This window comes from Lemur catta, chromosome 4, assembly GCF_020740605.2.
Source record: "Lemur catta isolate mLemCat1 chromosome 4, mLemCat1.pri, whole genome shotgun sequence".
Classification (NCBI taxonomy): Eukaryota; Metazoa; Chordata; class Mammalia; order Primates; family Lemuridae; genus Lemur; species Lemur catta.
Genome location: NC_059131.1, coordinates 35,073,906 through 35,086,011, shown reverse-complemented (window position 1 = coordinate 35,086,011; position 12,106 = coordinate 35,073,906). Strand labels below are relative to the sequence as shown.

The window sequence follows — 12,106 nt, the reverse complement described above, 5'->3', positions numbered from 1 at the left end:
GAGAATTAAATAAACAAAGAGAAGCCAGGCTCCCAGAATATGGCGAGGGAGAGAAATGCAGGCTCTTGTCCCTGGGGACAGGCTGAAACGGAGATTCCCAAGGCAGACAGCACAGGAAGGTGAAGCCAGGAAATGGGGGCTCTGAACCCAGGGCCTTGCAGGGGGCGTGGCCCAGTGGTCAGAGAATAGGCCATGTCAGCCTCAGCTCTCCTCCCTGCTCTGCTGCCAGGGGCTCGTAACAGGCTGCCTTTGCAACTGAGTGTCCAGTGTGCAACTATTGAGTACTGACTGTGTGCCTGGTCCTCCCACGAGAAGGAGATAGAACAGGGGTAGGGTGGGGACAGCTGAGCCACTAAACCACTTGAGACCCAGGGAAGAGGAGTGACAAGTGCGAATCGTGGGCGTTATGTGGGCACTCGGGAGGGGTCAGGCCAGTGTTGCTGGTGTGGTCAGGCAAGTCTTCCTGGGAGAGAGCATTAGTGCTGGGGCCTGAAGGCTGCAGAAGCATCTGGACTGGCAGTGAGGACAAGGGACGCTGTGCTGACCTGGAGGGCTCAGCTCCACTGCAACAGAATCCCCCAGGGGCGCAAGAGGAGAGGGGAGAAGCAGAAGGAAGGGTGTGGGTGTGGGCGTTGGGGGGTGGCTGCTTCCTCCATGGCCAAGCTTGGCTCAGCTGAGGGCCCGGGGCGGGGCCAGCCTCTCCACTGCCCTAGACCTTGTCCCAGCAGTCCCACCCCCGGCCTGGCCCACTTGGCCCTGGTACGGCTCATTATGCTGTTTACAACTTGCCGCCCTGTCTCCAGAGGCTGCCCCTGGTCCCCATCCCCCACCACTTGGGGACTCCACATGTGAACTCACATCAACAGATTTCAATTAGAAGGGGCCCTACCTGCGCCCAACCCCTCCTGCCTCAGACCCTGGGGCTTCCAGAGGGCCCAGGCCTTGCTGGGCTGGCCCTGAAAAATAGGTAGGGCTGCTCGGCTCTGATGGGCTTCATACCAGTCAGGCAGGAAGCCGATGATACAGAACAGAGCCAGAGGACCGAGGCCTCCTGAGGGCTCCTGGCTTCCTTGCGACAGCCCCCAGCAGGTCCAGCCCCAGGGTGGGGCCCATGACCTGTATACAGCCCCACGGGCCTGGGGGCTACAGTGCACCCCCTCTTCCTAGCCTCAGTATCCCTGGGCAGGTGCCCTGGGCTCCTGCTCGCTGCTTTACCAAACATGGTGCTCACCAGGCAGGCGGCGCGGGTGCCTGCTGCCCCCATGGCACCGCGCCCTGCTCCTCTCGGGCACAGCCCTGGCTGCCAGGACCCCGCGGTGCCCACACCCCTCCCGGCCTGCCCCGGCCAGGGCTGGGTGAGCGCTCACTGGCACCAGATTTTCCTTGAATTTTCATTGTCGAGGTCACCACCCCAACAAACGGCCTTGCTGCACCCCCGTCAGACGGCCCCCCCCCCCGCCCCCTCAGTTCCTTATTCTCTCTTCCTCCCTGCCTACCTCCTGACCCCTTCTCTTGCCTGCGCCTCCGGTTTTCTTCCTCTTCCCTCCCTCTCTCTCCACCCCTCTCCCCTCTGTGCTTTCTCTCGGCAGGCTACAAATGGAAAACATCTGTTCCCTGGAGCTTTGCAAGAGGCCCTTTTATTATTTTTTTCTGAGACATCCTGGTCTAACCCCGCACCCAGAGCTGGTTCCAGTCTTCCTGCCATTCCTGCCAAAGCCGAGGCTCCCCAACCCCCTACCCCACCCTGCGCTGGGGGATGGGCCCACTCTCCAGGGCGATTCCACAGCCCTTTGCAGGGAGGGCCTTGCCCCAGGCTGCCCTTGCGGAGGAGCAGGGTGGCCCCTTGCAGGCCCTCCCCAGATGAGGTGTGGGTCCTAGAGGGACCTGCCCAGACCTGAGAAAGGGGAGGGAGCCATCCAGACTCATAGCCCTGGGGCAGGGGAGAAAGAGGTTACGCCCCAAAAGGAATCCACCATGGCTAGCCTTGACCCTCAGTGGGCAGTTTTGGTGACCGAAGGGAAATAAGGAAGTCAGCATGCCTCCCCATGCAGCAGACCCAGAACAAAGAAGGCAGGTGGGGAGGGGACGAGGGAGGAAGGACAGTGAAGACCAAGGGGCTGGAATGGAGAAAGACCAGGGGACCAACAAGGGAAACCCAAAGGTCTGAGACCCTCCAGCCCGGGGCCCAGAGTGCACAGGGAGTCGGGCTGCGTGGGCCTGTCCTGGGAGCGGCCTCCTCGCTGGCCCAGGAAGCTGGGAGGAGGGAAGAAAGAGCCAGAGGGAGGCACTAAATGAAGGCAGGAGGGAGCGAGCAGGGTGGGGACCTGGGGAAAGAGGGGAGAGCAAAGGACAGCGAGCAAAGAGGGATACCAAAGAGCAGAGGAGCGTGCAGGGCCAGGGGGAGCGCTGGCTTCTCCCTTGCCCATGATTTTGTCATAAACACACACTCTGGCCACAGCTCTGGCTGCCCCACCCCAGCTTCCTCATGTGTTCAGCTGACAGCTGGAGTGGCTTCCACCTGCAGGCCAGGGCACCTGTGCCCCAACCTCGGGAGTCTAGCATTTGGGAGCTGAGACTCGGGCCAGCATCCCGCAAACCCAAAGCCCAGAGCTGCCCATGTCCCCTGCAGGGCAGGGGAACTCTCTCCCTATGTCCATCTCCCGTCTCTGGCACACTGACAGCTCCCAGGGCTATGAGCGGTAGTGGGGAGTTCTTGCTTTTCTGGAAAGCACCATGAGGCTCAGTGGTCTCCCACTCTCACACAGACCCGATGCCCACGAGGCACCCTGCAACTCTCGCTCAAGCATGTGAGCTTCTCACATCAGACTGGAATGAGAAGGAGGCTTGGAGAGGGGAGGGGAGGAGGGCAAGAGCTGGGAGAGGAAGGACACGACATTTCCCAACCAAAGAGTAGGTTCATGATAGAAACATGAATCTGCCAAACACATTGGGATGCAAGTTATCTTGAACCAAACCAGAGGGATTAGCTCATTCCAAAATGATAAAGGCATCTTCTTCCCTTCCTGTAAATTTGCTGCAGCTGGTGGAGTCATTAGGCAGGGTGGGGTGAGTGGGATGGGGATGCTGATGACAATATTCTCAGCCTGGGTCAGGTGGGGGTGGGTAGGGAGAAGTCATTGCCCTGTGATCTGGTCCTGGCAGCCCTCACTCGACAGGTGCTCAGGAGACGCTTGGTGGCGATGGTGGCAGCCAGGGGAGGGAGAGAGCTCCCGGGTGCAAACTGCCCCGAAATTCTTTCATGCTCAGAGTGAAAGAGCAAGGACACCTTCTCAGGTTTCCTTCCTGGCCACGGTGGCTGTGTAGCAGTCCACTCTCTTCTTCTGTCATGACAGATCCCCTGATTTTTAATGGGGCATATGAACACCCAGAACTGACATTTGCCAGAGTCCCTTGCACTAAGGGGTAGTCCAATAACTACATTCTGGCCAGTGGATCATGAGGGGGAAGTGAAGTGTGCAAATTCCAGGATATGTCCTTATAGGGGGAGGGTGTGCCTGTCTTCCTCTCCTCCTCGTTTATCTTAGGCCTTGGAATGTGAACGTGGCAGAGTCATCTTGGACCACATCGATGGGAATGACACCCTAGGGACAGAAGAGTTGTCATCCCATTCAAGACCGTCATCTCTGAATTGTTACATGGGAAAGAAATAAGATTCTACCTTGTGCCAGCCACTGTTGTTTTGGGTCTGCTACATGCACCCAAACCTGGCTCCTGATACTACACTGCCCAACCCTCACCTGGTGCCACGTGGAAAGCATTCAGATGTTATTCTCAGAGCTCTCCTCTGTGGGGTGAATATCTAGCATAACATCCAGAGAAGAAGGGCTAACGTGCAAATTATTGAAGGGTGTGTTTATAGTCACAGTCCCATGTCTAACGACAGGCTTTAGGGAGGCCTTCAGCTTTCCTTGGAGTTACCAGAACATGCTAGCATCCCCAGCAAAAAGCAATACATTATCTGAGAAATGCAAGTAGGCTTGTGACGTGCAAAAACCTTTTCATTTGCTGATGATAATAAACAAAGCAAATGATTAAAACAAAAGGCCTGGGGAGCCCCAGCTCAGGTAACCCACAGCTCTGGAATTTGATCCCCCTGTTACTGACGCATCCAGCGTTGGTGAAGCCCTCAGCGTGGGTCCAGCTTTCTACCCCAGGCACCTGTGAGGCATGGGGCTCCATTCTGCCCCTCGGAAGTAAGTCGCTATGGCTCCATGTCTTAGAAGAAGATGGGGAATCTTTGCCTAAGGGGAGGCCTGTTCATTATCCCTCTGGATTTTTCAACATTCCTGTCCCCACTGAAGAGCCAACAAGCTGACTCTGGAGCAAGCACAGCCCCCACACAGCCCTAGCATCCTCAGGACCCTGAGACACCAACTGAGGCAGTATTTGTGTTATGACAATGCTCCCATGGCTAGGTTTTCTGTAAATCCTAGTCGTTTTTTCTCCAGACTCAGAACCTAGGGTGGGGCGAGCAGGGGCTACCGCATACTAACGTGTCCATATGTGAGAAACGCGGTGGGAACCCTGGATCCTCAGTGAACAAACACATTCTAACTCCGACTCGCCACCCCCATGGTGGGAGAGCAGACAGGAGGGTAACCAGAAGGCAGGCGCAGAGGTGCTCCTGGGCCCACAGCTCCTTGGGGCGGCTCAGGCCATGGGGGCCCGCTGCACTTTTGGGACCCACTCAGTCTATCCTCCTCCTTTCTGTCCTGCTGCTGCCGCCATTTTATTTCTTTCAGGCACTCACTTGTCATCCTTGGCCTTGGTGCTCTCACATCCACTCCGATCCACCTCTCACACCACCCTCAGGTTAAATTTTCAAACACTCTTTCCAGCAAGTCACTCCTTGGCCTTCCCAAGCTGAGCATTAGGACACTCACCGTCTGCGGTCCCAGACCGCCTCCACCCCCACCTCGACCACGATGAACGAGACAGAAGCCAAGCACCACTGGCTGAGCACCTACTATGTGCTACCCTCACTGCCTCACAAGTTAGCTCGTTGTAGATCAGGACCGGCCACTCGTGAGCTGGCATCAGAACCCAGGCCTGTGTGACTCCGGAGCTGGCTTCCTGAAGCCCGCCTCCCAGACACTAACCTTCCAACTCCATGGTGGCAATGGTACGAATCAGTATCAGGAGGGACTGTCGCCTGAATGGCAACCGCAGTGTTACCCGCCTTCCCTCTGCCTTCAATGAATTCTACCCCCAGACCTCTCTTTCTTGGGGCCTCAACACCTCACCTCTTCTTTAGCTACTCCATGAGCTCTCCATGAGGTTTAAGTCCTCCAGTGTTTGCAGCCTGTTTGTGAGACTAAGAAGACCATCTGCGTGGCCTCTCAGGACCTCAAATTCCCTCACATTTGTATCTGCTTTGAGAGACGCTTTCCCAGGTGGGAGGCAGACACTGTCCCCACTGGGCAGAGAAGGAAAGCCACGGCCAGATAGATTAGGTGACTTGCCCGAGGCAAAGAAGAAGCAGCTGGAATTAGAGCACCAGGTCCCCATCCCCAGCCCTGTCCACGAGTGCTCTGTAACCCCTGTGAGTCCTGCCAGGAGCCCTCGCCACCGTACCCTCCCTGCTCCAGGACAGGGCTCTGAGAGCTGGGGTGGGCAGGTGGTTGTCCCGGGGACCAGGTTCCCCAGCTGGGGCCAGGGTACTCACCAGCCTGGAGCCAGATCTGTTCCAGCGTGGTCCACAGCTGCATGGGGCCCTGCTTCAGGACCGAACAGGGCATGGTCAGCTCCGACATGGCCTCCTCCAGCCGGGAGGCTGCGATGGACGACGCTCGCCGGGAGCCTGCGGAGCAAGAGGGGACAGGCTGAGCAGTAGCCAGAGTGCCGCGCGGTGCAGGCCCCAGGAGCAGTGACTGTCCGGCTCCACCGGGAAAGACAGGGCACCTGAGGCAGGGCGGGAGGCATGGCCTGGCAGCCACCAAGCAGCTCAGAGACCCACCAGGAAGGGCCCACTGCATACTCTCCCCCTTAGATAGGGACAGCAGCTTTCTGAGGGGCAACCAGGCAGACACCCTAGGAAGACAGTCGCAAATGTCAGCAGAGATGCTCGTCCTGCTACTGCCCATGACACCGAAAACAACAGGAGTTACCCGCGCATCCAACAATGGGGACTGATCAGAAGTAAGTGAGGGTACAGTCATCTATGACTGTGCAGTCATTAAAATATACCACTGATGTCTAAATACGATGTCAAAACATCTCTCACATACAGTTAGATTTAAAAAAGCAAGTTACCGAAGAATAGAATCACATTTTTTTTTTTTTTTTTTTTTTTTTTGAGACAGAGTCTCACTTTGTTGCCTGGGCTAGAGTGAGTGCCGTGGCATCAGCCTAGCTCACAGCAACCTCAGACTCCCGGGCTTAAGCGATCCTACTGCCTCAGCCTCCCGAGTAGCTGGGACTACAGGCATGAGCCACCATGCCCGGCTAATTTTTTTGTATATATATTTTTAGTTGGCCAGATAATTTCTTTCTATTTTTGGTAGAGACGGGGTCTCACTCTTGCTCAGGCTGGTCTCGAACTCCTGACCTCGAGCGATCCACCCGCCTCGGCCTCCCAGAGCTAGGATTACAGGCGTGAGCCACCGCGCCCGGCAGAATCACATTTTTATAAAAAAGAAATATGGGCATGGAAACAAGTCTGAAAGGCCATTTATTAAGGCCTGGGTGGTGAAATTATACATGGGTTTTCTTTTCTTTTGCTATTTTTACTTTCTGTTTTCACAAGTGTGTATTATTGTGTCCTGGGTATAAAGGTCCCCTCTGGGCTATGCTGGGAAGGAGCCTTGGGTAGCATTTCAAGTCAGACCTGTGCCCTCTGGAACACCTCTCCCTGTGGCAATTCTTGGTGACCTGGGCCCCCGTTCAGGATATATAAGCTGTTGACATTTATAATTCCCATGCAGGTGAAATGTGAACACTTTCTCTCTCTTGCACGGAGGCAATAAAGGCTCCAATAAACTCAGGAGACCTCAGGGCAAACCACGGATGATTTCAGTTTATGAGACAAGTGAACACGGAGTCCTAATAACCGTGTTCATAATTCTTCCCTAATTGCAAGGGAGCTCCCGGCCCCCCTCCGCCCTTAACCATTCCCTCCTTGGAGACAGCAGCTCTCCATGCCATGGAGACACGTGTCTAAAGTCAGGTGCCAGGCTCGCCTTCCGGAATCAACTCCATCCCTTGACAATGAAGGTGCAACTTGGCTCACATCCACAGGAGTGAAAAAAAAAAGAGCAATTCCACTAACGACAACTCACTTTCATTCTCATGACTAAATCTCGTGTTTCTGAGGAAGGTGTTCTGCTTTAATCAGGTCCTCAGTCAGAAAATGTTTCAGTCTGCAGTTCCTGAACTCATTTGAATTTCACAAGCCCTGGGTTTCAGGATGAGTTTTTCCAGGAAAGAGTTAGCTTTGGGCTTAGAAATGTAAACAGCTCCGCCCATTCCTTTCTACTTGCCTTGATCGGCTGAGGACACTGGGTGGACTGTGGCCTCTGGCTTTGGCCTAAGGGGAAACAGTTTCCGTGCTTGCTCCACAGCCATCTTCCGACCCTAGCCCTCCTCTTCATCCCCTGCCCACTCCAGCTGCCCCTTGCCAGCCCCAGGGCCAGCAGCCAGCCCTACTCAGAGCCAAGGTCAGCCCTGAAACACACCTGAGGGTAGCTCCTCAGCGCCAGGGCCGGTGAGCAGCAGCGGGCAAGGAGCAGTGGTGGGTCTGGCCAGGCTGGGCACATGCCACTCCCCGTTAGCGCTTTCAGCTGGGAGAGCGCGCTGTAGGCCCACACAGACAGCTGTCCCCGGGCATGCTCTTACCAGAGTCTGCGTCGTGGGCATCGGGCAAGGTCAGGTGCATGCCACTCTGCTTCTTCATTGTGAGGCCCTCGGCGAGGCTGCCGTCCTTTTCCAGGCCTCTGGAAGGCAAGGGAGGGCAGGGCCCGGTGAGGCAGAGGCTGGCAGGGAGGACCAGGTGGCCTCACTAGAAGGTAGACTTCAGGGCACTGAGAGTTCAGGCCAGAGAACAGAGCCAGAGTCACTGGGAAGCACGAGGACCACTAGAGAGGCAGGACAGGTCAGCACGGGTCGGGGCCACACAGGCTGAGGACTGGAAACTCCCCTATGCTGCCTACGCTCTCCTCTGACGTGGGTGAGGCCAGAAGCTCTCCAGGCCAGGCTGGGGTCTTTCTACCTTTTGTTGCCCTCACAACATCTAGCAGAGTGCCAGGCAGAGAGAGGGGCTTGGGGACTGGCCTTCAAAGACAGCCTGGTCTTCCCAGGGCACCAGAAGTGCTCCAGCCCACCCCCACGGGAGGAGGGCCCAGATGTCACTCCCTGTCTCAGGCTCCCCTTCCTTGGGCAGCTAGGGTAACCCCAGAGGAGCTAGGGGGGCCTCTGGGGTGGCAGATTAAACAACCATTGCCCCCAATTCCCCAGCTCCCATACTGCTGGTGGTGGTTGGGGTGGGGTCCTCTTTTCTCAGAGTGGGAGGTAGGGGGAGCCAGGAAGGAGCCACCAGCTCAGAAAGGCAGCACAGCCCACTATGGCCATCCTGGGGCACATGCAGCTCCCGGCCAGCCCCTTCCCACTGCTGACGAAGCTCCTGAGCCTTGACCCTGCTGGCTGGGGAAACTGAGAGGAGGACCGAGGCAGAAGGTGCAGGACAGGAGAAGGCAGGCCCAGCCTGTGCCAGAGGCTTCTTTCCGGCTTCTTCCCTTCAGAGGGGCGCCAAGACGATGGTCCCACAAACAGTGCCAGGGTCTGGGCTGCCCTTGCCATCCTAACTCAGGCGCACACTGGCCCCAGCTTGGGGCTGTGGCTGCACAGCCATCTCAGTGGTGCTAGAGGAAACCATCCAGGAGCTCGGGCTGGTTCCCTTCCTCCGCCACTTTCCTCCCATCCCCAGGTGGCACCCGAGCCCGGTGCAAAAGAGCCAGAGACACCAGGCCAAACTCACAGGTCACGCTTCTTAGCTTTGTGACCCTTGGCAAAGCTACTTGATCTTTCTAAGTCTTAGTTTTCTCATCCTGAAAATGGGCATGATAACATCCATCTCACAGGTTGCTGTGAGGAGCAAACGAGATGCGTGTGCAGGCGCTGGCACCAGGCTGGCCCAGGCCAGACCCACAGATCCCGCCTCCCACCCTACTCTATCTCCCCTCCGTAAAGGGACCTCTCCTAGGGCCCCGGAAACTGCCCATCTGGGGGACTACTTGCTGCCTGGCTCTAGGCCGATGCCAGGCATGGCCCCTACCTTGCAGAACCTCACAGCCAGATGGGCAGAGGAGACAGTCCAAGTCGAGCAATCAGCAGAGACCCACAAGGACAGTGATGAGCTGAAGCAGTTTAGATCTGGGCTGCATGAAGGAGGGGCATCTGGACAGGCCCGAGGGGTGATTACGACTTTAGCCCAGCAGTGTGGGACTGGCCCAGGCAGAACGGAGGAAGGGGGCGTGCCAGGGAGTTCAGTGGGAGGTAGGGCCACTGAGGGGTGGGGGGTGGTCGGGAAGGCAGACCTTCAGGCTGTGAATGCTGGTCTTGATCCTTGGCTGCCCCAAACTAGATTTTACAAGCCCTGGTTTCTGATCTGTGGCCCCAGGTTCAGGAAAGAATCCTCCCTGTCTCCTAGGAAGGTCAGGAGGTTCTGGGTCCAGGCTTCTGGTCCAGGTAGTCCTGCCCTACCCCAGGTGGGGAGCCCAGGAGAGGTGCCCAGGGGCTTCCTGCTGCGAGGAGCTCTGGCAGCCCTGCAGCTCTGCTGCTCCCAGGGAGGCACGGTGGGCCTTCAGTGCCGGAGACGCAGCTGCCGCTCAGAGGCGCCCCGCCACGACTGACCACTGACGCGTGGATGAGCACACAGCCATCCAGATACGAATGTCGACAGGGAACAGCCAGTGGGGGCGGCTCTACGGAAGGGGACCAGCTGTGCACCTGCTCACGTGGCCTCGGCAGGGAGCGAGAAAGTGAGGGGCATCTGAGTGTAGTCCCCTCTCATCAGAGTCTGGGTCTTGCCCTCAGGCCACCAAGCTGCCAGGTGGCCTCCCATTCCCTTTCTGAAAAGTCCCTCACCCCAGAGCCTCCTTCTGGTAGCTTCCACCCACTGGTCCTGCTCTGCCCGGACACCTCCCAGGCTCCCAGGCCTGCAAAGTGAGGGCTGATCCTGCCCAGGGAGTTTTACCCCATCTGATCACCCTGGGGCCTCCCCTTAAATTTCGCCACTGGAGACGTTCTGGAAATTTGAAAGCCTTCTGGGCTCCCAAAGTCCCTGTGAAAATGCAAACACCCAGCAGAGTAGGGTCCCCCGAGGCCTTAGGGAGATGACACGGCCAGCAATCCCAGAGAAGGGGAGGGCTTGGGGACCAGAGGACCAGAAAGAGGCAGTGTGCCCACTCTGCACGAGGCCCCCTTTCCCTTTGGGCTGCACAGGCTGAGCCCGGGCATCCCACTGGCTTTGAGCAAAGACTTTGTGCAGATTCAGCCCAGACAAGAGTGTCCTGCTCTGGCCCAGGAAGAACCTAGATGCCAGGCCAGGGACTACAGCAGGAGACAGGATGTGTGGAGACTGTGGTGACTGGGGAGAAGTGTGGTGGCCCTTCAGGACCCTGCCACCTCCTCCGCCTCCTCTTCTAGCCTCCATATGGAATCGGGAAAGAAGTGACAGCCTCTGTGGGCTGGGACTCAGGATACCTGGGTCTGAGTCCAGCATTAGCGCTCGCCAGGCAATTGACTCTGGAAAATTCCGTAAGGTCTCTGAGTCTCAGTTTCCTCACTGGGCTAGGAGTAAAATCTGATCGTGTATACGATAAAGCAAGAAACCCAGCACCTGGCACAGGTGCTCAACAATGATATCTCTTTCCTCCTCCCATGCTGAACTTCCATTTCCTAAATACGGTCTTAAGCACTTCACAGAAGATTGCAAGAGGTCACGATTGGCCCACGGATGTGAAAAGCCCCGTGAGCAGTAAGTTCCACACTCTCACCATCCCCATCTTGCCAGGCATGGTGGCCACTCAGCTGTGGTCTGTTGCCTTGACAACCACCCTCTGGCAACCCAAGGGACAATGGCAGCCACTCACCCCAGCTGGGAGAAGCTGTACAGGGTCTGCCACAGCTGCAGCATCTGTCTGCAGGTCATGAGGGCTTCCTCCGGGCCTTTCAGTACCTGCTCCAGCTTCACCTTGGTGAACATCAGGCTGCGGGGAGGGAGTGGCCGTCAGCTCACCCTGGCGAGGGCGTCCTCCCACCTGGGGATTCTGCCCCAGCCCGGCACCCCCACCTGCCCGGTCCCCAGCACACAGGAGGCAGAGTGCCCTGCGTGTGGCAGCCTCTGCCGACCCTGGGGCCACTTGCTTTCTCTCTGTGCCTCAGTTTCTCCCCATGTTGGCTGCCAAAGCACGCAGCACTCTCCTGCACTCGCCAGTGCTCACTCCACGTGTCTGCTGACCAAATGCTATCTTGCCCACCTCTGAAGCACTGTCGGGGGCGATTCCTGGTCTTCCTTGCTTTGCTCTTCCTTCCCACATCCTCAGCCAAGCATTGTCCTGTGTCCTCGAACGTGTGGCCAGGCTTTACCCTTAGCTGCCCCACAGGGCCCAGGACGGGCCTCGGATAGGAGACCCGCCCAGAAAGCCACTCTGAGTCAGTGAGTGAGGTGAAGCCAGGGATTGCTGAGGTCACCTGGGCCAGAGTCCTGCTTTCTACCTTGGCAGCGCACAGTAGGGGCCCCGTTAACCACCCCTAAGTGGAACTGCAAACTCTGTTTCCTGCCCCCGGATACATGAGGAAGATGGTGTCATACTTTACCAAAGGATTCTTCCTTGAATTTCCCAAAATAGCCAGCTCCCCTTACATAATCCATAGGATTAAAGCAACATGAAATCCTGTTCAAATCGCTACTGTGCAATGAGAGCGAGCAACTTCAGAATTTCTTTCAACCTGAAAAGCTGAAGTCCTCTGAGGTAAGACCAGTGTGGGGATGTGGCCCTTACAGTGGCTGGGAAGGAGGGGCTGGTCCACCTGGAGGCAGGACCCCAGGAGGGGTGTGTGGGTCCCTCTCTCTGCCCGGGACACAGCA

The 12,106-nt window shown here is 57.1% G+C and overlaps 1 protein-coding gene across 2 annotated transcripts in view; it reads right to left on the bottom strand.

The window, feature by feature from the left end:
- The window catches only part of TTC7A (tetratricopeptide repeat domain 7A), a 116,692-nt gene that overhangs the window by 14,161 nt on the left and 90,425 nt on the right, over window positions 1-12,106 (bottom strand). Inside the window, exons 16-18 of one of the 2 annotated variants that reach the window (XM_045549543.1) lie at window positions 11,109-11,225; window positions 7,855-7,952; window positions 5,687-5,821 (exon numbers count right to left, since the gene is read on the bottom strand). In XM_045549543.1, coding sequence (XP_045405499.1) covers window positions 5,687-5,821; window positions 7,855-7,952; window positions 11,109-11,225 — 350 coding nt within the window. The remainder of the gene's footprint in view (window positions 1-5,686; window positions 5,822-7,854; window positions 7,953-11,108; window positions 11,226-12,106) is intronic. The other variant, XM_045549544.1, reaches the window with a different exon arrangement.